The following is a 24,295-nucleotide window of genomic DNA, read 5'->3' on the forward strand; positions in this document are numbered from 1 at the left end:
AATAAAAGCAAATACGTGTCAAATAAAAGCAAAAATCGGGCCTGGGGGCCAAAAAGTAACACCCCAGGGGTTTCTTCTGAGCCTCTCAGGATTGAGTACAACCTAGAGGTTTGAATCTCAGCTCTCTAGCCAGCTGTTTGGTGGTGGGCAAATATCCCAGCCTTGCTGGGCCTCAGTTTTCTTTTCTGTGAAATGGGTGGGACCTACCTAGAGGGTTAAAGAAACCATCTGCATTACATGAAATGGCTCCGTGCAGTGCTCAGCACACTGTGAGTTCCCCCCTACATAGTGGCCGTTATAATTACTGCGAATAATATCTGTGGCAGAGAGAATACAAACGTGCAAGCACATGGAGCAAAAAGAAAATGCTTTGAAATTTATTTCAGCTGTTAGTTGGAATCTTGTCTCTTCTTTTTCTGCTACCCACCTCTGAAAGAGCTACGGAATAGTCAAGAAAACAGAGGAAAATGACCAGAAGCACAGGAAGCTGGAATATTCTAGAGTAGGCTATTCTGCCCTTGAATGTTGGAGGGTTGCCTGGAGTCTAGAACCTAGTCCCATGTATGTGAAAAATACTTCCCCTAATTTGTCCTCAAAAGAAAAGGTATCTCTATGCGTAAGCTTGGAAGCTGCAGCTTTTGTATCCTCTCTAGGGATTCAGACCCCAAAGACAGGTACATTGGTTTGCTGAGTGACCCTCCTTTCGTGGGGCCACCTCCGAAGTGTGGGAAACACACTTCCTTACACTTCTTTTCCTACATGCAATTCAGCCTCTGTGCGGCAACCACCTTTGCTTTCAGTTACTACTTGAAACTATTTGAAGATGCAGTTTTTGGAGCTGCAGGAAGGAAGAGCTGGAGAATGGCCCATATCGGCCTCAGGAAATCCTGGATATTGGGGCTTCAATATCATGTGACCGAACAACTGCCAGGCATCGTGAGGATTATGCCCAGCAGTGAACACCCCCAAGGGTTCCATGGAAATTATTTTAGAATAATCATCATATCGGCCTCAGGAAATCCTGGATATTGGGGCTTCAATATCATGTTACCGAACAACTGCCAGGCATCGTGAGGATTATGCCCAGCAGTGAACACCCCCAAGGGTTCCATGGAAATTATTTTAGAATAATCATCAACGTCCTGCAAGAACATATACATTACTGTATGGCTCCATGGTATTTACCAGCTGCTTCCAATCCTTTTGGGAAGTAAGAAGCATATACATTATAACTAAATAAATACTATGGCATTTCCCAGGGAACACTATAAGGTTCCTCTTTCCATTCAGCAAGCCTATATGATATGTGCATCCTGTATTTCAGCCCTAACATGCCCCCAGATGACTAATAGCTGGATGGGCTTATTTCCCAGAGTGTCATGATGGAGCAGTCCCACACGGTCCTTTGAGCACCCCGTCCTTTGCACACAAGCTGGGGAAGCCAGAGACCTTTTCTGTGCAGGTGCAGGGCACAGATCATCGGGGGGTCTCCCAGAACGGTGGCCTGGAGGGAAGCAGTGCCAGCACTGCGGTCCTTTAGGGGTCGAGTATGGTTGTCGCTTTGTGAGTGAGCGTGTGCTGCCAGCAGTGTCGTTTGAAAAAAGGCTGAGAGTCCAATTTTCTAAGATGGTCCCTATTCCAAATATTCTGTCCCATGATCGAACCACGTGTTTGGTCTGGGAGTTTGGAAAAGGTTGCTGGACCTTTTGGTAATGGAATTTCTTTCTTCCCCCGCAGACCACCAAATCGCCTTCTCACCCATCACTGGTAAAAACTTGGCTGCTGTAAAGGAGCGCTTTACATTGAAGCTCAGCAGCTTAAAGGGGCCAACGTGAGCTCCCCACTGGGAGGCAAGGGGGGCGGGGGTGACAATGCTGAAGCCAACGAGATGGAAGCAAAGAGGGCAAAGTCAAGGGGCGGGGGTTTTGAACTGGCAGAGAAGCAGACATCTGCTTGGATCCAGTGTACCATCCCGTCTCCAGTGGCAGAATACTGGTCACTGACTAGCACCCTGGATGGCTAGGAGAGCCCAAGACCATAGAAATGATCTCATTTACAGCACTGAGATGCCCTCTGCCTTCCAGTGTTTGGGAAGCTGGCTTCTACCCTTTCAAAAGCATTCTCCTTCACTCTTTGCCTTTCTGCAAAACCTGGGGTTCTTGTTTTACCAAACCCACAGCCCCTACTCCCATAGAAAGGAGAGTGCTTTTACCCCTCTCTCAATGCCTCCCTCAATGCGGTGGGAGGCACACCGCATTGGACTGCCGTTCACTACTGCACCACTACGCCTCTTCCTCTTCTGAACGTCAGGGCTTTGCCGGAGAATTCCAAAGCTTCCCACAAGTTAAGCTGTGGGCTCTAAGACCTATTGTTTGCTTCACCACCTGCAGTCCCTCCACCGCTGGGCTTTCTGCACTGTCCAGCACCTCAGCACACCAGGAATGACAACTGCCAAGGGGGAGACTTTTCTTGTCCCCCAAGGAGTCTTCCCAGCACCAGGGATGTTTGCCTGTGGTGGTTGAGTTGAGTTGTCTCCATGGTGCTATGGAGGCCCTGGAACCCCTGCGATTCACAGTTACCTGGGCATTTGTACAGCTTCCTGGCTTGAGCTATGTCTCCCTGACTGAGCCGCACACGCTGGCCAATGGTTGGCCTGATGCCACTGTCGTCTCGACGGGGGAGGATGGTGTCTAAGAAAACTCCTCTACAGGAAGAAAGGAGAGAGCGAGAAAGGAGAACGAAAAGTCAAGGCTGTCAGGTTGTCCGCGTGGGGATTTAGAGTCCTCATTTCTTTGCCCATAACCCCAAGAACATTCCTACCCCCTGGCCTGCTCGCCCCAGGCTGACATGACTCATGACGTTGCCTCCCCTTGTGCTGGCATGTTAGCGTTCCATTTCTTCAGCTGCCGGCTCCCTTTCCAATGGGAAAACGACTCTGCCAAGTTTAAAACTATGCCCTAGCCCAGTGGCCCTGAGGGCTTCCTTACTGAAGTGTACCGAGCATCTCCACAAAGGCCCTGACAGGTCCAGGCCCCAGGGCCCCCCACTGCACAGCTGCAAGGAGCACCATTCAGAGAGACAACTGTGTGAGTGGCGCCCTCTGGAGTTGTGCGACGGGCAGCTCCCAACATGGGTAAGTCTTGGAGAGGCTCCAGAGAAAGCTTGGGAACCAGTACAGCGTGAGGTTCTCAGGGGCTGGTCAGCAAGCGCTCGTTGATGAGTTGGTGAATAAAGCAGTTCAGAGTTTGGGGGCCTTAGCTGGCAAGAGGGATAATCAGATGGAAAACGGGATGAATGCAAAGAACAGGAGGTAGTCAAGAGAGCTCTGGCCTAGAGATTTCTGTGTAAGGCCTCACTGCCACCTGTAAGGCCTCACTTGCCTCGGACAAGTCCCTTCCCTCCCTGAGCCTCAGTTCACCCCTCTGAACAGTAAGAGATTGGCCTAGATGGTCATGGCAGCCCCTTCTAACTTTCACATCTCATTCTGCCCCAGTGGGAGTGAAACCTAAAAGGGGCAAAGCAGATGAATGTCCACCAGGATGCCTGGCTGGGTACTGGCTCTATTCACGCCTCCATTTGGTGGGTGTGGTTTACCCCCTGCCTGATCTTCCCACTCTGCTTCCAGACCCCCAACCTGGGACCTCTCCTGGAGGGTAGGGCCTTCCCTTGAAAGGACACCTTCTCCAGTCACCACCCTATTCCTTTCTGTCCCTTCTTAACCAAGTTTCTGGAAAGAGTTGTCTCCATTCTCTGGCTGCCTACCTCTCCTTCACTCCACAATCCAACTGCGATCTGACCACGCCAGCAATGGTCCCCAGTCCCCGACCAACTGACAAGTCAGATGGCCCCTTGCCAATGCTCACCTGCCCTCTCGGCAGCACCGCCCCTTTGCTGGCCCCTCCTCTCTTGGACTCTCTTTTCCCTGGTTCCCAGGCACTGCTCTCTCTGACCGTAAGTTAGGATCTCTCCTTCTTCTGCTTCCCAGGAGTGCTATCCCTAGGGTTCCGCCCTCCCCCTCTTCTCTCCTCTCTCCTCTCTCTTGCTCCACTTGCTTCCCTGGGTTTTAACTGACACTTACAGGCTGACAGCTGATTCTCTGATTCCAGCTCTAGAACCATCTGCTAAGACAGAAGTCTGGTGACCCCTCCACTGCGCTGTCCTATGGAGCTCTTATATGCAACTCATTCAAAACCTAATGCATTCCGTCCTCCTGCTCCTTCCACGAACCTGTCTCCTGAGACTGAATCTGAAGCTGCCCTCGGCTCTGTCTTCTTCCTCACACTGCCTTGTCAAAACTGGGAACCAGGGCCTGTCCATGGCACCCTCTACACATCCCTTGAATCTATGCCTTCCTCCTCATTCCAGACCACTGGTTTAGCAATCAGCATCTCCTTCCTGAACTCTCTGGCCTCCCCCCTGTAGACTCTGCCACCTCTGCTCTACCCTCCACCATGCTGCAACGTGATCATCCTGAAATGTAAGGACAGGCATGTACCCGCTCTGCTTACGGGCCTTCGCCGACTTCCAATCACCACCTGGATCTCCAGGCCTGTGGCTCGCTGGCTTCTGCCTTTCTCTCCTGACACCTCCACCTCACTCGTTATCATAAGCAAGCTAGTACTCCTGCCAGCCCCAAAAATGCCCTTAAACAAGCTGTCCTCTGCCAAGGCTGCCCATCCCCCATCTTCTTGACCACTACCAAACTCCTGTTCATTCTCCAAAACACCATCAGATGGCTTTCCCTCTTAAAAGTCTTCCCAAGCCCTTTCTATCCCTCCCATCCTGAGTGAACCACTCCTTCCTCTGGGCCTTATTCGCCTAATACGATATGATTCTTCTTATCATACTGTATTGTCTTTTTGGGGGTGATGATGATTGTCTTTTCTGCTAAACAATAAGTTTCTTCAGCAGAGAGGCTGGGTCCTCCATCTCTATGCCCTCAGGGACCAAAGCGTAGCCAACTCAAAAAATGCTTCTTGAATTAATTTACGCAGCCAAGATAGGACACTGGCATCAAAAGATTTTGCAAAATAATTATTTATACTCAAAAGGAAATGCAAAAATGCTTGTTACCTAGTTATTAGCTGCTCTTTCCTTTTTCTTCTCTTTCTCTCTCAAACATTTCCTTTTCCCTAAATTCTGCACTACTTTGGAAAATATATATTATCCCTAGTTCCTCCTTTTTGTTTGTGTAGATATATTTCCCCTAAATCAGATTTCAAGCTCATTTCTTTCCTATATTAGCACACCAGAGCCTAGATTGCCTGCCGATGTCCTCTTCAGCACCGCTCTCCCCAGCATTTAACCACCTGGCCTGTCTCTCTCTAATTCCCATCGCCTCATCTCTGGGTCCTTCAGAGAAACTTCTGTGGAATCTTCGGTCTCCCTCAGTGACCTCACCAAGTTTGAAACCACAAGTGATAACTCTACATAAAATTCTAAACTCAATCACATAGGAATCTTAAAAATGGGTACTTCTGCCCTAACATAAAATGTGTTCACTTGTAATCGTTTTCTTGATCCTCCTGGAGAAAGACATTTTGCTGCATGAAATGCAAGGCTCAGTACAATCTCTTGGCAACTCAGGCTAAATGACCACGTGGAAGCCCACACAGTGTAGGCAACTCAGGCAGCAGCCTGCTGTGTGGAGAGTGTGTGCTCACACCCGCTGTGCGTTCACAAGACCTTCCTATGTGCCAGGCCCGGCCTGGACCCTTTAAATGCACCATCTCATTTAATCCCCATAAACACCCTAGGAAGCAGGTGCCATTTATTAGGGGTCCTCTCTACAGGTGAGAAAACCAAGCCTGCGGAGCCTAAGGGACTCACCCGAGTACAAAGCTAGTGATGGGGAGCCAGCCGTGAACTGGACGCAGGCAGGCCTGGAACCTGCCTCCTAGCATCTACCTCCCTCCAGCTAGTGTTTCCCACCACCCAAGAAACAGGTCTTAATGTCTGTTAGGTACGTGGTAGAGTTAGGAAGCTTGGAAACCTCTGAAACCAAAGCAGGAGGAACAACCTGGGCTCACACTCAGACAGCTCTGCGAGCTGAGACTCCCTCCCTTGCACGTCCCTGAGCTGCCAGCACAGCGGTGGGCTGTGGAAGATGTTTACTACAGGAGACATCCCTATATAAACCGCTGCAATTACATCCCCCCCTTTTATGTAGGACACTCTTAGCATTGACATTCTGCTAAACTAAGAAAGGGTTTGGCAGATGCCCTTAGGGAATAAAACTGTCAGCTCTGAGTTCTCCAAACAAAGAAGCCCCTGTACCAGAGAACTGTTTCCTAATCTCCTGGACCCTTGCCCAACAAAACCTCCAAAGACATCACTCCCCACAGCCCGGGTCCAACCATGGGGAGGAGGGAGGGACTGCAATAAACTAGAGGGAATAAAGTTGGAAGGACAATCGTAAAGACACACGAAGATTGGGTTTCCCGTCAGCAGGAATAGCATTTGCCACTGAGATGAGCAAATGTTCTATAGGCCATTTTCTACTCTTTTACAGAATCAAAGACAATGTGCAGGCTAGCTCCAGGGGATATGTGACCAAGAGTAATGACATGGAACTAGGGAGAGGGAAAATCTTACAAAAAGCACCCAGTTAAAGACTCCATTGATAAATGCCCCCAATGAACAAAGTCGTTTTCTGAAAATCCATGCAGAAAATTGGCATAGGGGACAATGCTACAAAATAGATTTGCCAAAATCATTCTCAACTCTGGGGCAGGGGTGTGAAGGTAGCTGAGGTGGATTGTTAAAATAACAAGTCTGTGCCTCCTAACATCCGTATCCCTCTGCAACACGAAGTTGCAACTCCTCCCATTAAGAGGTAGAATCTCTTTCTTCATCACTTGAATCTGGGCTGGTCCTGAGCCTTGCTCTGGCCAACAGAATGTGACAGAGGTGATATCACGCACATCCTAAAGCCTAGGTCTTAAGAGTCTTAATGAGTATTGCTGTGGGAGCAATCCCAGGCAAGACCAGAGAAGAATGAATCAGAATGACCCACAATGTCATAAAAAATAAGTTTTTATGAGCTGTTAAGTTTGGGGGTAGATTGTTGTACAACAATAGATAACATCATGTGAGCAGAAGGGGACTTCTGCCGCCCTTTGACACCTTCAGGGGAGCTGCTCCTCTCCTAACTAGCCACCCATCACACACACGTGCTGCTCCCTTGCCAATCTCCCTTCTAGGTGGACTTCTGATGGGGAACTGTTATTTCATGGGTTTGGTCCATGGGTTTCCATTGCTCTGTGCTGATAAAATCCTTCATGCTGACAACGGTGTTAAAACGGTTATCTCCTGAGGGGCAAAAGGGATGGCATTATGGGTGAGAAATCAGAAAAAAAAATAAAAGAATTTTTTTTCTTGAAAGACAAGAAAAGAAATGCTGGTGCCAGAAGATAGTCTGTCTGCACTCTTGCCTTGGCCTCTGGCTTCAGAGCTTTGCACAGTTACTGGCATGTCGCAGGCATGGAGAAGGCAATGCAGTTTCTACATCCCATTTGTAGTAATTTATCCAAAATTTCCTACATAATAGAAACGTGTAGATTCTTCTTAATGAAGTGACCACTGTAACTGCATGTGGAAAGCACTGCAATGAGATGATGGACATTCCTTCCCTCACCTAGTCCCCAGCACTGCGGATCTCCTGTCTCCTTCGACTCATTCATTAATTTATTCATTTGACAAATATTTATTGAACAGCTACTCTGTGCCAGGCGCTGGGTTGGGTGCTGGGGATTAGAAGAGAATGAGATAGTCTCTGTCCTCAAAGATCTCAGTCCAGTGAGGGAGAGGAGAATGCAACAGATAAATATTAATAAATACATTTATAAGAATAATTGATAGATAAGGTATAAAGCAATATGAAGAGTTTAGACAGCTATAAAAACAAGACCCAAGGTGCAAGCTTCTCACCTGGACCAACTTGACCTTGATTCCCTGAAAAAATCAATACTCTGGCTCTACTTAGCCGCCTGCAACCCCTGGGGCCGATGCGACGTGAGCTGGCTATTCCCTAAACCATTTCCCAAACCTGAATCAGTCCCACCTCCACACCCAAGCATCCCACCTCTGACATCTGCAGAGGGACCACTTACCCTGACTCTCACACCCCCAGGGTAGGTCCCTCAAAGTCTCAGTTTCCCAGTGTGGAAGAGGAAGCCTCGGATTTCCAATACGGCAATGAGTGTGATCATATCTGTCAATCCCTCACCCATTCTCGTTAAGAAATTACAACCTGAAATGTTCGAGCTGGAAGGGGCTCAGGGAACATCTGGTCCAACTCTCTCATGAGGGAACTGAGGCCCAGGGAGGTGGCGATTTGACCCTACCCACAGCTGCCCCTAATTACTGTCTGGACCTCCTTCAGCAGCAAGGTACACAGGAGAGAACGAGGGCTAGAATCCAGCCTTTGACTCTCAGTTCAGTGGTCTCGTCACCACATCACATTGCCTTCTGTGTCTTCTGATAAAGAGCGAGAAGAAGAGTAAAGAAAACAGGGTAGGTCACTCCCATGCCAGGTGTTCAAAGATGCCGACTTTGGCCAAACTCCTCCCATTAGAGTTCTGGAGAGCCCCTGCCTGGGTGCAGGATGGCCATCCTAACTAACTGAGCTGTGTGGCCAGAGCACAGTGCCCCCGTGGAACGTGGGATGCTGAGGGTTGGAGGATGTCTCCCACGGTTCTATGACCTCATCAACAGGGTGCTTTCAGCAGCCGTACCCAAGAGCCAATCAGCCTGCGTAAATAGTCTTCCTTCCACTCTCAAGAGCACTATGTCTCCTGACCTAATGGTTTCCTTTGATCTTCATGGACACAGAGACTCATGAAATGGATTGTTTCCCTCTTTGCTATGACTTGCTAGGAAGCACAGGGCAGGGTTTTCTGCCAACCCCAACAAAGGGTACATGACTTTAGGGCATATATTCTGAATACCAAATTGATGCTAGGCTTCAACTTAGCCATCTACCCTTATATTTCCCTCCCCTACCCCCAAGTTTTCTCACCTAGTTTTTCTTCTTGTATATATCGGGAATCACCTCAAATCTTTTTTAATGATTAAATAAATAAAGAGCAAACAAGCTGGTTTTAAGAAGAGACTGGGGGAAAAATGCCAAGAGAGAATACTCGCACTGTGTATCCTTTAAGTCAAGAGTGGAAAGACCTACAAAACTGGGACTAGCGGGGGAAAACTTCTATATACAAAACGCTTATATGATCTAGAAGCAAGGGCAATACAGAAAATACTTAACACTGGGTCCAGCACAGCACGAACTCATCAAAACAGATCCTGCTGACGCCAGCTGTACATAACTGGTGTGACCACGCTTGAGGAAAACAGCTACCATCATGCACAGCCAGCAGGCAGGAGACCTGGAGTTTTGTTCTCACTCTAATCCCAGCTACCTGCGTGCCCACCAGCTGGCCGGAGCCTCATTTTCTTCTAAAATGAACCCATGATTTACCACCCTCCCAGCTCTGACACAGTCTAGGTTCCAACAAACCACACTGCCTCTAGGAGAACTGGTTAGTGTCACCATGCTTACATCAAGGACATACTTTAGAAGATACCCACCCCCCGACTGGAAATTTTATACAGAGCCTCTAAGTTATTATCCCGGCTAACCTCTTGATAATTTCCCTTTTCTAGTTTGCTGTTTGTGACGAGGGCATGATGAAACACCAGCTTCACAATGGGATTCAATCTTATTAGCAGGAACCTGATTCGATTATATTTCACTGCAGCCCAGAGGCCACTGTATTTCAAGGACAGACACGCCAACTGTGCTAGGGACATGCAGAGACCCGCTCTCTCTGCAGACCTCCGGGAATCCGACCCAAGCCTGCGGCAGGCACATTACAACACAGACGAGGCATAACCATAGATTCCGACCTGGAGAAGGTGTTCCGGGCGTAGTGCATGATGCTGTCAAAGTCGTACATCTCTCCCAGAGAGCTCACTTCCCCAGCTTCCATTTTTAAGAAATTATACTCCTGACCTGTGACATAACACTCTGTTAAGGCCTTTGAAAACCAAGGCAGGCACCTGAAAGGAGGCACAGGAGGGAGAAGGAGGACCCATAGCAACTTCCGAGAGCTCTGTTAGCCCAATCAGACAAATGACAGGTTTGGTGGTGGTTCTTGTTGTTTTTAACAGATTGGAAATTTGAAACAGAACAGCACTATGTGGTCGCACCCCACCACACAACATCCCTCCCAAAATGCCACTCAAAACTCCTAATCTCGGGCTTCCCTGGTGGCGCAGTGGTTGAGAGTCCTCCTGCCGATGCAGGGGACGCGGGTTCGTGCCCCGGTCTGGGAAGATCCCACATGCCGCGGAGCGGCTGGGCCCGTGAGCCATGGCCGCTGAGCCTGTGCGTCTGGAGCCTGTGCTCCGCAACGGGAGAGGCCACAGCGGTGAGAGGTCCGCGTACCGCAAAAAACAAAAACAAAACTCCTAAACTCAGTTAGTAGACAGGTTAATTATCAGTCTGATTGCTCAAAAAAAAAATTGTTTTTAAATCTCTAATCTTGCTATTGACAGAACAAAAGAAAACAAATCCGAGTTAACTTCAACCCCACATTCACAATTCAGGCTCTCAAAAGCATTTTTAAGGCAACTATATTATTCAACCAGCTACTTTCATGTTCAGTATGAATTTATGTATAAAACTGTTTCACAGGAGGAGGTATTTTTAAGAAACCTAGACACTATCTGCCTTGGGATAGGCAGGAATACTCTTTTTATGTGTACTGTATCTTAATTATATTTCAGTTTCAAAAATATGTTGCCTACACCAGCAAAAATGAGACTTAGAAAAGCAACCGGGAGAACTCTTTTTCTGGCTTATCAGGTTTGATGCTGCAACAGTGTTCTGGTAGATTCTGTTCCTGTTAGGAAATGGAATTGGATTCCTTTACAACGTGGAAAGCTATTTCACTTCTGCTCTCTCCTATAAGCTCTGGCAGATGACCTCCCAGGAAGGGCCACCGATGGACAGTGCTGGTGACAAAGGCCTCCATACTTATAAACGAGTGTTGTCTGCTCCCCGCCCCCCCCCCCCCCTTTACTCCTTCCTGACCCCATGGATGCCACCTGCCTGACCGGTGTCTTCCAGGCTCCATACAGACTCCTTACCTGGCTGGATGTTCTCTCTGATGATGGTGACGTGCTGGTCTCTGTCTGGCCGGGTGTGTTCATGCCAGAACCCGACCACGTGGCCCAGCTCATGCGCCACAATCCCAAACTTGTCACAGTTTTTCCCAATGGATATGGCCTGTGGGCCTCCACCTCGGCGCCCAACATAGGAACAACAGCTGGACAGTTGCAGAAATACCCAGGTCAGCAGATCAGGGAATAGCAAGAGTCTAACACCCCTCCCTTGGGGGTGTGTGTGTGTGTGTGTGTGTGTGTGTGTGTGTGTGTCTAAAAGAAACACAGACTTGAGAGCTGAAAATGATCTCATTGTCTAACTTCCCTCTCAACGCAGAAATTCCCTCCCAAAATGGTTCTTGACCTTTATGGTGGTCATGGATTCCCTTGAGAATCTGAAGAAAGATATGGCCTCTCTTCAAGGAAAAAAGCAACTAACTTCCCCCACCCCCGAATCTCCGCTGGACCATCTCTGATGACAAGGAGGAGACAATGGTTTCTGTAAAGCATGAGTCTTGATACTATTACCAGAGAAGCCTTAGAGATGACTCCCCTTCTGGGCACAGTTATTTTTTTAAATATATATTCATTATTCCTAATATAGAAAAGTATAAAAAATAAATTAAAATGGCCCATAATCCCACCACTCAAATAACTTCTACAAAACGTTTAAAAAATACACGCCCATGTTACAAAAGATTTAAGTATTAAGGCTCCGAAGATAACCACTGTTAACAGTTTCTTAAATGCTATTCCAAAATATGTAATACATCTATGTACATATATTCTTTTAATTACAAAATACACCATGTACATTGTCCTTCATCTTGCCTTTTTTCCTCCATAATTTATAGATCTTCTTATAACAGCACATGTAGACTTATCTAATTTTTTTCAAAGCAACATAGTATTAAAATTTATTTAATCAGTCTCCTATTAATGTACATTTAGGCTGACTCCAGTTTTTGCTATTTAAACAAAGCCTCAGGGGAGAGGGAGACAAAGCAAACAAACAACAAAATGCAAAACAAAGAAACCATTAGGGTCTCTCTCCTTTGTGGTAGGGTAAATTCCTAGCAGTGGAATTAATAGAAGAAAGAGTATGTGCATTTGATATTTTGATAGATACTATCAAACTGCAATCCCAAAATGTTGTGTCTCTTTATATGCCCACTAAAAGTATATTAAAAAGCCCTGTTTCCCCACAACTGGGACAGCACTGGTTTTGCCAAACTATCTTTGTCAATTTGATAGGTGAAAAGTGGTATTTCACTGTACTGAAGTTGGATAGTTTTTCATGTTTTATGTGACATTTATATTTTTTTCTTGTGAACTGTGAGATCACATCTTCCCCCAATTTTGGGGCGGTTGTTCATCTTTTTATTACTGATTTGTAAGAATGCTTTGTACATTATGGGATCAAGTCTTTGACTATCAGACGTGTTACAAATATTTTTCTTGCTTAGTTATTTCTTATTTAACTTTGTTTTTTGTGTTGTTTTTGTCATATAAAATTTTAATGTAATTTCTTTATGTTCTTATGTTCTGTTTAGAAAGGCCATCTGCATTCCAAGATTATAAGTAAAATACACTCTTGCTTCCTTCTAATACTTTTCAAATTTTTGTTTCTTTTTCTTTTCAAAATGTTTATATCTTTGATCCAGCTAGAATAATTTTTGGTATAAGAAGTGAGGTAGGGCTTCCCTGGTGGCGCAGTGGTTAAGAGTCTGCCTGCCAACGCAGGGGACACGGGTTCGAGCCTTGGTCCAGGAAGATCCCACATGCCACGGAGCAACTAAGCCTGTGCGCCACAACTACTGAGCCTGTGCTCTAGAGACCTCGAGCCACAGCTACTGAGCCTGCGTGCCACAACTACTGAAGCCTGCACACCTAGAGCCCATGCTCCACAACAAGAGAAGCCACTGCAATGAGAAGCCCGTGCACCACACGAAGAGTAGCCCCTGCTTGCCGCAACTAGAGAAAGCCTGTGTGCAGCAACGAAGACCAAACGCAGCCAAAAATAAATAAATTAAAAAATAAATATTTTTAAAAAAAGAAGTGAGGTAGGATTCCAGCTTTATTTTTTTCACAATGAGCTATTTAATTATCCCAATGTTCAAATATCCCAACTGACTAATCCATCTTTCTCTCACTCATTTAAAATGCTACCTAAATTTGTGTATAAACATATTCATTTTAAACTCTTTTGTTCCATATTATCTATTTTTATTGAGTTCCAAATGGTTTTAATTGTTATTATCTTCATTTGCATTTTAATATCCTATATGTTGGGATAGAACACCAAACACTCCCCTATCTCTGTCCCTGTCACTATTGTTTGGTTTCGCTCTCTCTCTCTCTGTTATTTCTACATGAAAAATTCTAATACCATTTGTTCAAGTTCTTAAAATACATGTATACACATACCCACATATACATACAAATCAGAATGGCATGAATTTATAGGTTATTTTAGGAAGTCCTGACATCTTTACTATGTTGGGCATTTCCATATTAGGAAATGGTGTGCCTTTTCATTTTTTCTTCTAAGTTTCTTTAGAGTTTGGCATTTTCTTCCTATAAGTCTGGCATATGCTTGCATTTTTGTTAAGTTCATTCTTAAATGTATTATCTACTATGTTTCTAGTAAAGTTGTGATTTTCTCCATTATGAAAGTATATCAAATTATTTCATTAAAGGAAAAGTAATTAATTTTCTGTTTATTAATTTTGTAATCAGTCACTTTAATAGGGTCTCCTTTTGTTTCTGATAGTTCTTCAATTGATTTTCTGAGTTTTTTAGGCACACATTACGTTAACTTCAAACAATACAAACACTGGCTTGTTCCTGCCAATATTCATTGTGTTTATCTCTTTCTCTTGTCAAATTACATTAGCTATTATTTCCAGAAAAAAATGTTAAATAATTGTGGTGATCATGAACATCTTTGACTTGTTCCTGACTAACAGAAATGCTTCTAGAATTATCTCTGATAAACATGAAATGTGCTTTGGGGATATATATATGTGTGTGTGTGTGTGTGTGTGTGTGTGTGTGTGTGTGTGTGTGTGTGTAAGCCAAGGATCTATCCTTGACATCTCTTCTTGTACTACCTTGACTACTTTTTTAAAACAACAAAGGCATGTCGAAATGTGCAGATGCCTTTTTAACATCTATTGAGACATGAATATGGCTTATCTCCTTTGATCTATCAATATGTTGAATAATGCAAACAGATTTCCTAATGTTGAGCTAGTCTTGTATTCCTTAGATAAACCTTCTTGGCAGCCTACTCTTCTATTCTATTTTTCATGGCTGTTCATAAGTTAGATGAGTCTATAATTTTCTTCCTTGGTGCCATCTTTTTCATTAGGGGGTAGCAATGCCATGATACTTCATTAAAAGTAAATTGGAAGAAAGTGTTCTTTTATGCTCTAAAAAACTTAAATAGTACCAGAATAATCTGTTCCTTGAAGTTTTGAAAGAATTCATCTGTGAAACTCTAGATTGGAGGCGTGGGGGAGAAAGTTTTTCTGTCAATTTTCTGATTTCTTTCAGTTACTGGCCTGTGCCAGCCCTTTATATTTACCTTGAAGTCATTCACATTATCCAGATTTCCACATTTCTTGCCTTAGAGTTTTATAAAGTACTCTTTTATGATTCTGCTGAATCTGTGGTTATTTCCCCCTTTTGCATGTCTGATTTTGTATATTTCTGCATTGTCACTTTTTTGTCTTAGACTAACGAGTAAGTAGTTTGTCTACAGTTGTTTGTTTGTTTATTCAAAGAATTTACTCTTCAATTTATCAGTCCTATAATGTGTTACCTTGTCCATTTTCTTCTGCTCTCATTAGGTTTGTTTTGTCGTAGTGGTGGGTTTTATGTATTTATTTGCTTATGTCTTTGAATTGAATATTTCATTGTCATTCTTAGTGATGTGGATATCTGAGGCTGTGGATTTTCTTATGGACATAGCTTTACCCAGATCTCTTCAATTTTGAATTGTAGGGCTTTCATTATCTAGACTTCTTATCATTTTAATCCAGATTTCTTTATGACCTAAGAGTTGTAAAAAAGGGAACTTTTAACTTACCAGGTAATGCAGGCGTATTTATTCTATCTTTGGTTGTTATTATGTTATGTCCAGTTTCACTGCTTTGCAATCAGAGAATATTTTAATGTTATCTCTGCCTTTTAGAATTCATTGAGGTGTTCTTTTCTTTTTTTTTTTTTTTTTTTCCCGGTACGCGGGCCTCTCAGCGTTGTGACCTCTCCCGGTGCAGAGCAGAGGCTCCGGACGCGCAGGCTCAGCGGCCATGGCTCACGGGCCCAGCCGTTCCACAGCATGTGGGATCTTCCCAGACCAGGGCACGAACCCGTGTCCCCTGCATCGGCAGGCGGACTCTCAACCACCGCGCCACCAGGGAAGCCCATTGAGGTGTTCTTAATACTTAACAGATGGGCAATGTCTATAAACATTCAGTAGGCATTTAAAACATGTGTTGTCAGGTTATAGAATCTGATCCATAGGATCAACTCTACTGATTATATTCTTCCAGTCCTCTACAAATCTCTACTTATTTTTTGGTCAACTTGACATTGATCTACTTGGGTTCACAGACATGAAATAAAGTCCTCTGCTGCTGGTGTTTCTCTCAGTTTACCCTTGAAACCCCTGGGGCTTGTTTTATGACTCTTAATGCTATGCTATTTGGTGCATAAAGATTTATGACTGTTATATTCTCACCGTAGTTTGAATTCTTTCTCATTATAAAGTGTCTCACCATTTTTTTTTTTAGTACTTTCTGACTTAAAAAACAACAACAACAAAAAAGCCTGTCTACAACTAGAATTGTGACCCCAGCTTTATTTTTGTTGGTATTTGCCTGTATGCCTTCTTACCTTTTACTTTTAAACCATTCTGGATCATGTTCTTCAGCAGTCATCTCATGTATACAGCATGTAGTTGGGTTTAAGTTTTTGAACTAATATGGGAAACTTTTCCTTTCAATAGGAGAGTATATCACACTTACATTTATTGGCATAACAGATAGTCATAATCCAGTCATCTTATTATTTGTTATGTTTTCTGGAGGAAGTCTGTAAGCCCATGGAGCCCACAAAATTACATGAAGAATTTTGCATATATGTACATCCATAATGAGGGAGCCCATAGCTTCATCAGATTCTCAGTGGAATCACTGGCCCCAAGGTGGTTCAGAACCACTTTGTATGAAACACTCCCAATTCCTTCAACTGCTCCCATGACAGGAGATACAGACACCTTGTCATTCTGGAGTCTTCCTCTTGACCTACCTACTTTGTCCCTGGATTGTGAGTTCATTGAGGGCAAGAAGAGTTTCTGACAAATGCTGGGCTTCTATATATTACAGCATATTGGAAACACTTTGTTTTAGAGAGAAAATTCAAGACTCATGAGCCATCTGACTTGTCTGCCTCAGATTCCACTGAGGTGAACTTGCTTTCACTTACCCACAGGTTCTGTAACTGAACACAATAAAGCTTTCTTCATCCGTCCTCTCTATGAAGGTCACACAGGTGTGCTTTTCCCAGTGTCTCATGGCCTGCTTAAAAATGGCTCTCTGGCTTCCTGAAATGACAGGTCCATACCTTCCTTAGATGCTGGCTGACAACAAAGCATGTTCTAATGATCAAAAAAAGCTCATTTGGGTGACCCAGAATAAATATGAACTAGGACTAAGGATTTCCCTAGCTAAGAATACAATATAACTTTCCTGAATTACCAAAACGTTGAGAGTAGGAGTTTGTGAATTGGGGGAGAGGGTAAAAATAGATTTTTCAAAATGTCCCCAGCTTCCCAACTTTTCCTTTGTATTGAAAGTACTTTTCTAAATTTTAAAAAATGTTACTCAGGTTATTCAATTTGGCAATTTTAGGCTCTTGAAGTAAATCACCAGCACTGCATTCCACCCCTTCATTCTATTTTATACCTATAGGACGGTATTCCCATATGCTCTATAAATTCTATTTGCATGTACATTCATGCTACTTTTGCATTGGGGTTCAGTGTTTGCTGGGGGTTCCTTTTTTGTCAAATATAATAATCCTGTTGTATCATTCATTTTTTAACATCTTTATTGGAGTATATTGCTTTACAATGGTGTGTTAGTTTCTGCAGTATAACAAAGTGAATCAGCTATACATATACATATATCCCCATATCTCCTCCCTCTTATGTCTCCCTCCTACCCTCCCTTTCCCACCCCTCTAGGTGGACACAAAGCACCGAGTTGATCTCCCTGTGCTACGAGGCTGCTTCCCACTAGCTATCTATTTTACATTTGGTAGTGTATATATGTCCATGCCACTCTCTCACTTAGTCTTGCTGGGGGATCCTTGAGCCTAATTTTCTGCAAGTCCTTTGAAAACAGATGAATTTCATACTTCCTCTGAACCTTTCTTCATATTTCCCTGATTAGAAATTGGAAAAGCAATAAGTAAATTGGGAGCAAGAATAAAGTAGCTGTAAACTCTAGGCTGATAGTTTCATCTAGTCAATAAGTATTCTTTTCAAAATCTATCAATCTGAAATAAATACTACTACTGTATTTTGATTTTGCTAGAAGCAATGAGAAGGATCTAGAAAAATAGTTGTTTGGGAAGTACACAGGATGGTTGGGGATTGGGTCTGAATTCTAGAAACACTTTGTTGCAAAAAACAAACCAACGAACCATTGGGAGGCTCCCATCATAGTGTAGAAGATGCAGGTGTGGTGTCATAATGTCCCCCCAAAACATACATATAGAAGAAAGAGTAACTTAGCCATCCAAGTGTCAAGTGACGTCTTGACACTTTTAGTTAAAATTGTTTATAGAGCAATTACTCACCAAAATGGCAATCCTACTAATAACAAATATCTCTGTGTAAACAAAGTTCTCTATATAAAATTAGTTAATTTGGAAGAAGATTATATAAATCTTTGGCCAGAAAAGCACACCAGGTCTGAAAGAACATGGTTAAGACACCAAGGAGCAAAAGTTAGTAGCTGATGACAATTCCCACATTTTAATTCTTTAGGAACACATCTCTCTCTCTCTTATTAGGGCTGAGGGCCCCTTGAGAGCAGGATGACATCTTAGTCATATTTTTATCACCAGCACCTAATTAAGGATCTGGCACTGGTGGCCCTGGGTTAATGCCATGGGAGTGCAACGGAACCGAGGGCATGGATGCTGTCAGGAAGGAGGGCGGGGACTCCACCAGGGTCACCCCCTGCATGAAGCCTCAGGGACCAGGTGACCACTTTTGAGGACATAGCACCAACAGAGACTGCAGTTTCCTCAGGTCGACAGCACTAGACCCTGTGAGGAAGAGGGAGCTTCAGCAGGGGGACTGCTATGGCTCCGGCGTCTGTTCCATCTCACCTAAGTCCTTCCTGGGAGGACTTTGCCCACCTAGGAAGACAAATCACCCAGCCCCAAACCAGGCCTCATTTGGAGCTACTGACCGGTGAAGTTCCCTCCAATGACATAGGGGATGACCCCTCCCGGCCATATCCTCTCTGTCCTTGAGGTTGTAGCTCTTCGGACCCGGGGAGAGAAGGTCTCAGCTCCAGCATGCAAGGTCCCAGGGCTCTGTGGAAGCATAGCATTCTCCTTGCCGTCTGAAAGAGAGTCATGATGTCATTTACTTTGTGTGGACATATATTTTCAGTTCTCTTGGGTATTTGCCAAAGAGTGGAATTGTTGGGGCATATAGTAATTCTATGTTTAACCTTTTAGAGGACTATCAGACTATTTTCCAAAGGAGCTGCATCATTTTACATTCCCACCAGCAAAGCATCAGGGTTCCAGTGTCTCCACATCCTCGTCAACACTTGTTATCATCAATCTTTTTGATTATAGCCATCCTAATGGGTGTGAAGCGGGTGGCATCTCATTGTGGTTCTGATTTACATTTCCCTAATGACTAATGGTGTTGAATGTCTCTTCGTGTGCTTACTAGTCATTCGTATATCTTCTTTGGAGAAATGTCTATTCAAATCTTTTGTCCATTTCTTAATTGTGTTGTTTTTTATTGTTGTTATAATTATTCTTTATATATTCTGGATACCAGACCCTTATCAGATATATGATCTGCAAATATTTTCTTCGATTCTATAGATTGTCTTTTCATTTTTATGATACTGTCCTTTGAAGCACAAAAGTTTTTAATTTTGATGAAGTCTAATCTATGCATTTTCTTGTTGCCTTTTTGTATCATATATAATAAATTACAGGCATACCTTGTTTAATTGTGCTTCACTTTATTGTGTGTTTTTTACAAATTGAAGGTTTTTGGCAACCCTGAATTGTCAGGTGATGGTTAACATTTTTTAGCAGTATTTTTAAATTAAGGTATGTACATTATTTTTTCAGACATAATGCTTTTGCACACTTAATAAACTACCATATATTGTAAACATAACTTTTATATGCAGTGAGAAACCAAAAAATTTGTGCAACTCACTTTATTGCCATATTCATTTTATTGCCGTAGTCTGGAACCGAACCTACAATATTTCTGAGGTGTACCTGTACAGCTTAATCCAAACTCATAATGATTTATATCTATGTTTAGTTCTATACTTTTTGCTCTTGTATTTAGCTCTTCAATCATTTTGAGTTAATTTTTGTATATGGTGTGAGGTAGGGGTCTAATTTCATTCTTTTTTATGCAATATCCAGTTGTACTAGCATCGTTTGATGAAAAGACTAGTTTTTCCCCCATGGAATTGTCTTGGCACCTTTGTAACAAATCAATCGGCCATCCTTTTCTAGCTTCTTGAGTTGAATGTTTGGCACATTAATTTTCAATCTTTCTTACATTCTAATATTACCATTTTAATACTAAAATTTCTCTGAGTTCCTCTTTGCCTGCATCCCATCTTTTGACATGTACATTTCAATGTTAGACTTTGATATATTCTGTAAGTTCCATTTGGACTTTGTTCTTTGATCCTTGGATTATTTAGAGGTGTGATTTTTAATTTCTAAACATTTGTCTCTCTGTGTGTGTTATTGATGTCTAACATTGCTTTGTGTTCCAAGGACCTATTCTCCAAGGCACAGGTCAGCAAACGTTTTCTGTAAAAAGCCAGATAGTAAATATTTTAAGTTTTGTGGTTAATATATTCACTATTGCAACCACCCAACTCTGCTATTATAGTGTGAAAGCACCCGTAGACACTGTGTAAATGAATGGGTATGGCTGTGTTCCAATAACATTTTATTTGCAAAAACAGATGGCAGGCTGGATTTGGCCTTCTGGCCATGGATGGTGGCCCATGCTCCAAGGTATCAATTCTTTGTTGTTTTGAGCCTTGCTTTGTAGCCCACTACGTGATCGTTTTTATAAATATTCCTTATAACCTTGAAATAATGTGCGTCAGTTTCCAAAATTGATGGTTGAAGGGTGCTACATATGTTGTTCAAATATTCTACTTACAAATGTTTTTGGCTCCTTAGTGTCTCTGCTACCGAGAAAAGTGTTCTAAACAACCTTGAGAACTAAGCCTGTGAACTGTCATCTTCTCCTTTATTTTTAATTTTTCCTTCATATTGTTCAAGGCTATGCTGGTTAAATAAGACAAGTTAAGGACTGTTAAATGTTCCAGCTAAATTGCTTCTTTCATCATTAAATACCTTCTTTATCTATAATAATGTTCATCCATAATGAAGATTATTTTGACTGATATTAATATTGCTATGCCAGTTTTATTTTGATTAGTATTTGCCTCATATAACTTTTCTGCATCTACATATTTTCAATCTTTTTGTGTAATTATGTTTTGTTTTAAATGAGTCATTCAATAGGTGTTATTCTGTGAGCAATACATTTCCCACAAGAAACAATAAAACAAGTTTTGCAATGGTCATAATGTTGAGGTTCAATATTACTTTTTTACTGTATATGAAATAGTTTTTGTAAATTGAAAAATTTTTGAAATAATTGTAGATCTACATGAAGTTGCAAGAAATAATACTGAGAGACTTTGTATACCCTTTACTCTGTTTCCCCCAATAGAAATATTTCATGAAACTATAATACAGTATTACAAGTGGGATATGGACATCTACTGATCTCATTCAGATTTCCCCACCATTACGTATACTTGTGTGTGTGTGTGTGTGTGTGTGTGTGTCTAGTTCTACACGGTTTTATAACATGTATAGGTTTGTGTACCTACCACCACATTCAAGATACTGAATAGTTCCATCACCATAAGGATCCCTCATATTGTCATTTTAAAATCACATCCACCTCCCTTCCCCTCCCTCCCAACCCATCCCTATACTCTCAACCACTAATCTGTTCTCCATTGCAAAAATGTTTTCATTTGAAGAATATTATTTAAATGGAATCCTACAATGTATAACCTTTGGGAATTGGCTTTTCTCACTCAGTGCAATTCCCTGGAGATTCATCCAAGTTGTTGCATGTATCAATAGGTTCCTTTTATTGTTGAGTAATACACAGTTTGTTTAACCATTTACCTGTTGAAGGACATCTGGGTTGTTTCCAGCTCTTACAAACAAACCTGTTATGAATATTCATGAACAGGTGTTTTTGTGAAGATTTTTATTTCTCTGAGATAAATACCCAATATGCTGGGTCATATAGTAATAGGGTTTATTTCTGGGTTCTCTAGTATGTTCCATTGATCAATGTGTTTATCTCTCTGGTAATATAACACTGTCTTATTACTGTAATTATATACAGTCAGTCCTCCATACCCCTGGGTTTAACATTGGAGATTCAACCAACTGTGGATCAAAAGTATATTTTTAATTCCAGAGAGTTCCAAAAAGCAAAACTTGAATTTGCCATGCACCAGCAAATATGTAGTATTTACAATGCATTAGGTATTAAAAGTAATCTGGAGATGATTTGAAGTATATGGGAGGATGTGCATAGTTTATATGTAAATACTATGCCATTTTATATAAGGTGCTTAAGCATCCACAGATTTTGGTATCCATGAAGGGTCCTGAAACCAATCCCCCAGGGATACTGAGGAAGGCCTGTAGTAAGCCTTAATATCAGGCAGAGTGATTACTCTCATTTTAGACTTCTTTTCCATTGTTTTAGCTATGTTTCCATATGAATTTTGTGTCTTTCCATATAAATTTTAGGGTAAGCTTATCTATGTCTACAAAAAAAAATGTTGAGATTTTAATGGGAACTACATTAAAACTACAGATCAATTTGGAGAGAAATGGCATCTTTATTATATTGAGTCTTCCTTCCAATCCATGGACATGGTATTTCTCTCCATTTATGTAGGTCTTTATTTCTTTCACCAGCATTGTGTAATTTTCAGTACACAAATATTATACATGTTTTTTAAAGTGTATAAGTATTTCATTTTTGTTGAGTGATTATAAACGGTATTGTGTTTTTAATTTTGGTTTCTGCACATTAATTATTAGAAATATAAGCATTTTTCTGTGTTTTGGTCTTGTATTCTGCCATCTTCTTAAACTCACTAATTAGTTCTAGGAGTTGTTTGTTTGTGGTAGATTCCTTGAGATCTTCTACATAGACAAACATGTCATTTGGAAATCAGAACAGTTTTATTTCTTCCTTTCCAATTTGTATGCCTTTAATTTCTTTTTCTTGCCTTATTACAGTGTCTACAACTTCTAGAACTACTTTGGTTTTCTGTTTGTTTGTTTTTTTAACATCTTTATTGGAGTACAATTGCTCTAAAATGGTGTGTTAGTTTCTGCTTTATAACAAAGTGAATCAGCCATACATATACACATATCCCCATATCTCCTCCCTCTGCGTCTCCCTCCCACCCTCCCTATCCCACCCCTCTCGGTGGTCACGAAGTACTGAGCTGATCTCCCTGTGCTATGTAGCAGCTTCCCATTAGCTATCGATTTTACATTTGGTAGTGTATATATGTCCATGCCACTCTCTCACTTCGTCCCAGCTTACCCTTCCCCCTTCCCCGTGTCCTTAAGTCCATTCTCTACATCTGTATCTTTATTCCTGTCCTGTCCCTAGGTTCTTCAGAACCATTTTTTCTTTTTTTTAGTTTCCATATATATGTGTTAGCACATGGTATTTGTTTCTCTCTTTCTGACTTACTTCACTCTATATGACAGACTCTAGGTCCATCCACCTCACTACAAATAAGTCAATTTCATTTTTTATGGCTTAGTAATATTCCATTGTATGTATGTGCCACATCTTCTTTATCCATTCATCAGTCGATGGTCAACTTAGGTTTCTTCCATGTCCTGGCTATTATAAATCGTGCTGCAATGAACATCGTGGTACATGTCTTTTTGAATTATGGTTTTCTCAGGGTATATGCCCAGTAGTGGGATTGCTGGGTCATATGGTACTTCTATTTTTAGTTTTTTAAGGAACCTCCATACTGTTCTCCATAGTGGCTGTATCAATTTACATTCCCACCAACAATGCAAAAGCATTCCCTTTTCTCCACACCCTCTCCAGCATTTATTGTTTGTAGATTTTTTGATGATGGCCATTGTGACTGGTGTGAGGTGATACCTCATTGTAGTTTTGATTTGCATTTCTCTAATGACTAGTGATGTTGAGCATCCTTTCATGTGTTTGTTGGCAATCTGTGATTACCTCCGAAGCCCAAGCCTCAGCTCCCAGCCCCCCCAACCCCCGCCCCGGAAGGTGAGCCTCTCGGGCTGGTGAGTGCTGGTCCGCACCAATCCTCTGTGTGGAAATCTCTCCACTTTGCCCTCCGCACCCCTGTGGCTGCGCTGTCCTCCATGGCTCCAGAGCTTCCCCTCTCCGCCACCCGCAGTCTCTGCCCATGAAGGGGCTTCCTAGTGTGTGGAAACCTTTCCTCCTTCACAGCTCCCTCCCACTGGTGCAGGTCCCATTCCTATTCTTTTGTATCTCTTTTTTCTTTTTTTCTTTTGCCCTACCCAGGTACGTGGGGAGTTTATTGCCTTTTGGGAGGTCTGAGGTCCTCTGCAGCATTCAGTAGGTGTTCTGCAGGAGTTGTTCCACATGTAGGTGTATTTCTGATGTATTTGTGGGGAGGAAGGTGATCTCCATGTCTTACTCTTCCGCCATCTTGAAGCTCCTCCCCCTCAGATCTATTTTATATTT

The 24,295-nt window shown here is 42.5% G+C and overlaps 1 protein-coding gene across 1 annotated transcript in view; it reads right to left on the reverse strand.

Annotated features, from left to right (window-relative positions):
• Positions 1-24,295, reverse strand: part of TLL2 (tolloid like 2) — a 128,613-nt gene that overhangs the window by 34,221 nt on the left and 70,097 nt on the right. The window contains exons 4-8 of the mRNA XM_032608470.1: positions 18,657-18,812; positions 16,660-16,777; positions 11,152-11,330; positions 9,907-10,012; positions 2,580-2,704 (exon numbers count right to left, since the gene is read on the reverse strand). Coding sequence (XP_032464361.1) covers positions 2,580-2,704; positions 9,907-10,012; positions 11,152-11,330; positions 16,660-16,777; positions 18,657-18,812 — 684 coding nt within the window. The remainder of the gene's footprint in view (positions 1-2,579; positions 2,705-9,906; positions 10,013-11,151; positions 11,331-16,659; positions 16,778-18,656; positions 18,813-24,295) is intronic.

This window comes from Phocoena sinus, chromosome 16, assembly GCF_008692025.1.
Source record: "Phocoena sinus isolate mPhoSin1 chromosome 16, mPhoSin1.pri, whole genome shotgun sequence".
In the NCBI taxonomy this organism is placed as follows: Eukaryota; Metazoa; Chordata; class Mammalia; order Artiodactyla; family Phocoenidae; genus Phocoena; species Phocoena sinus.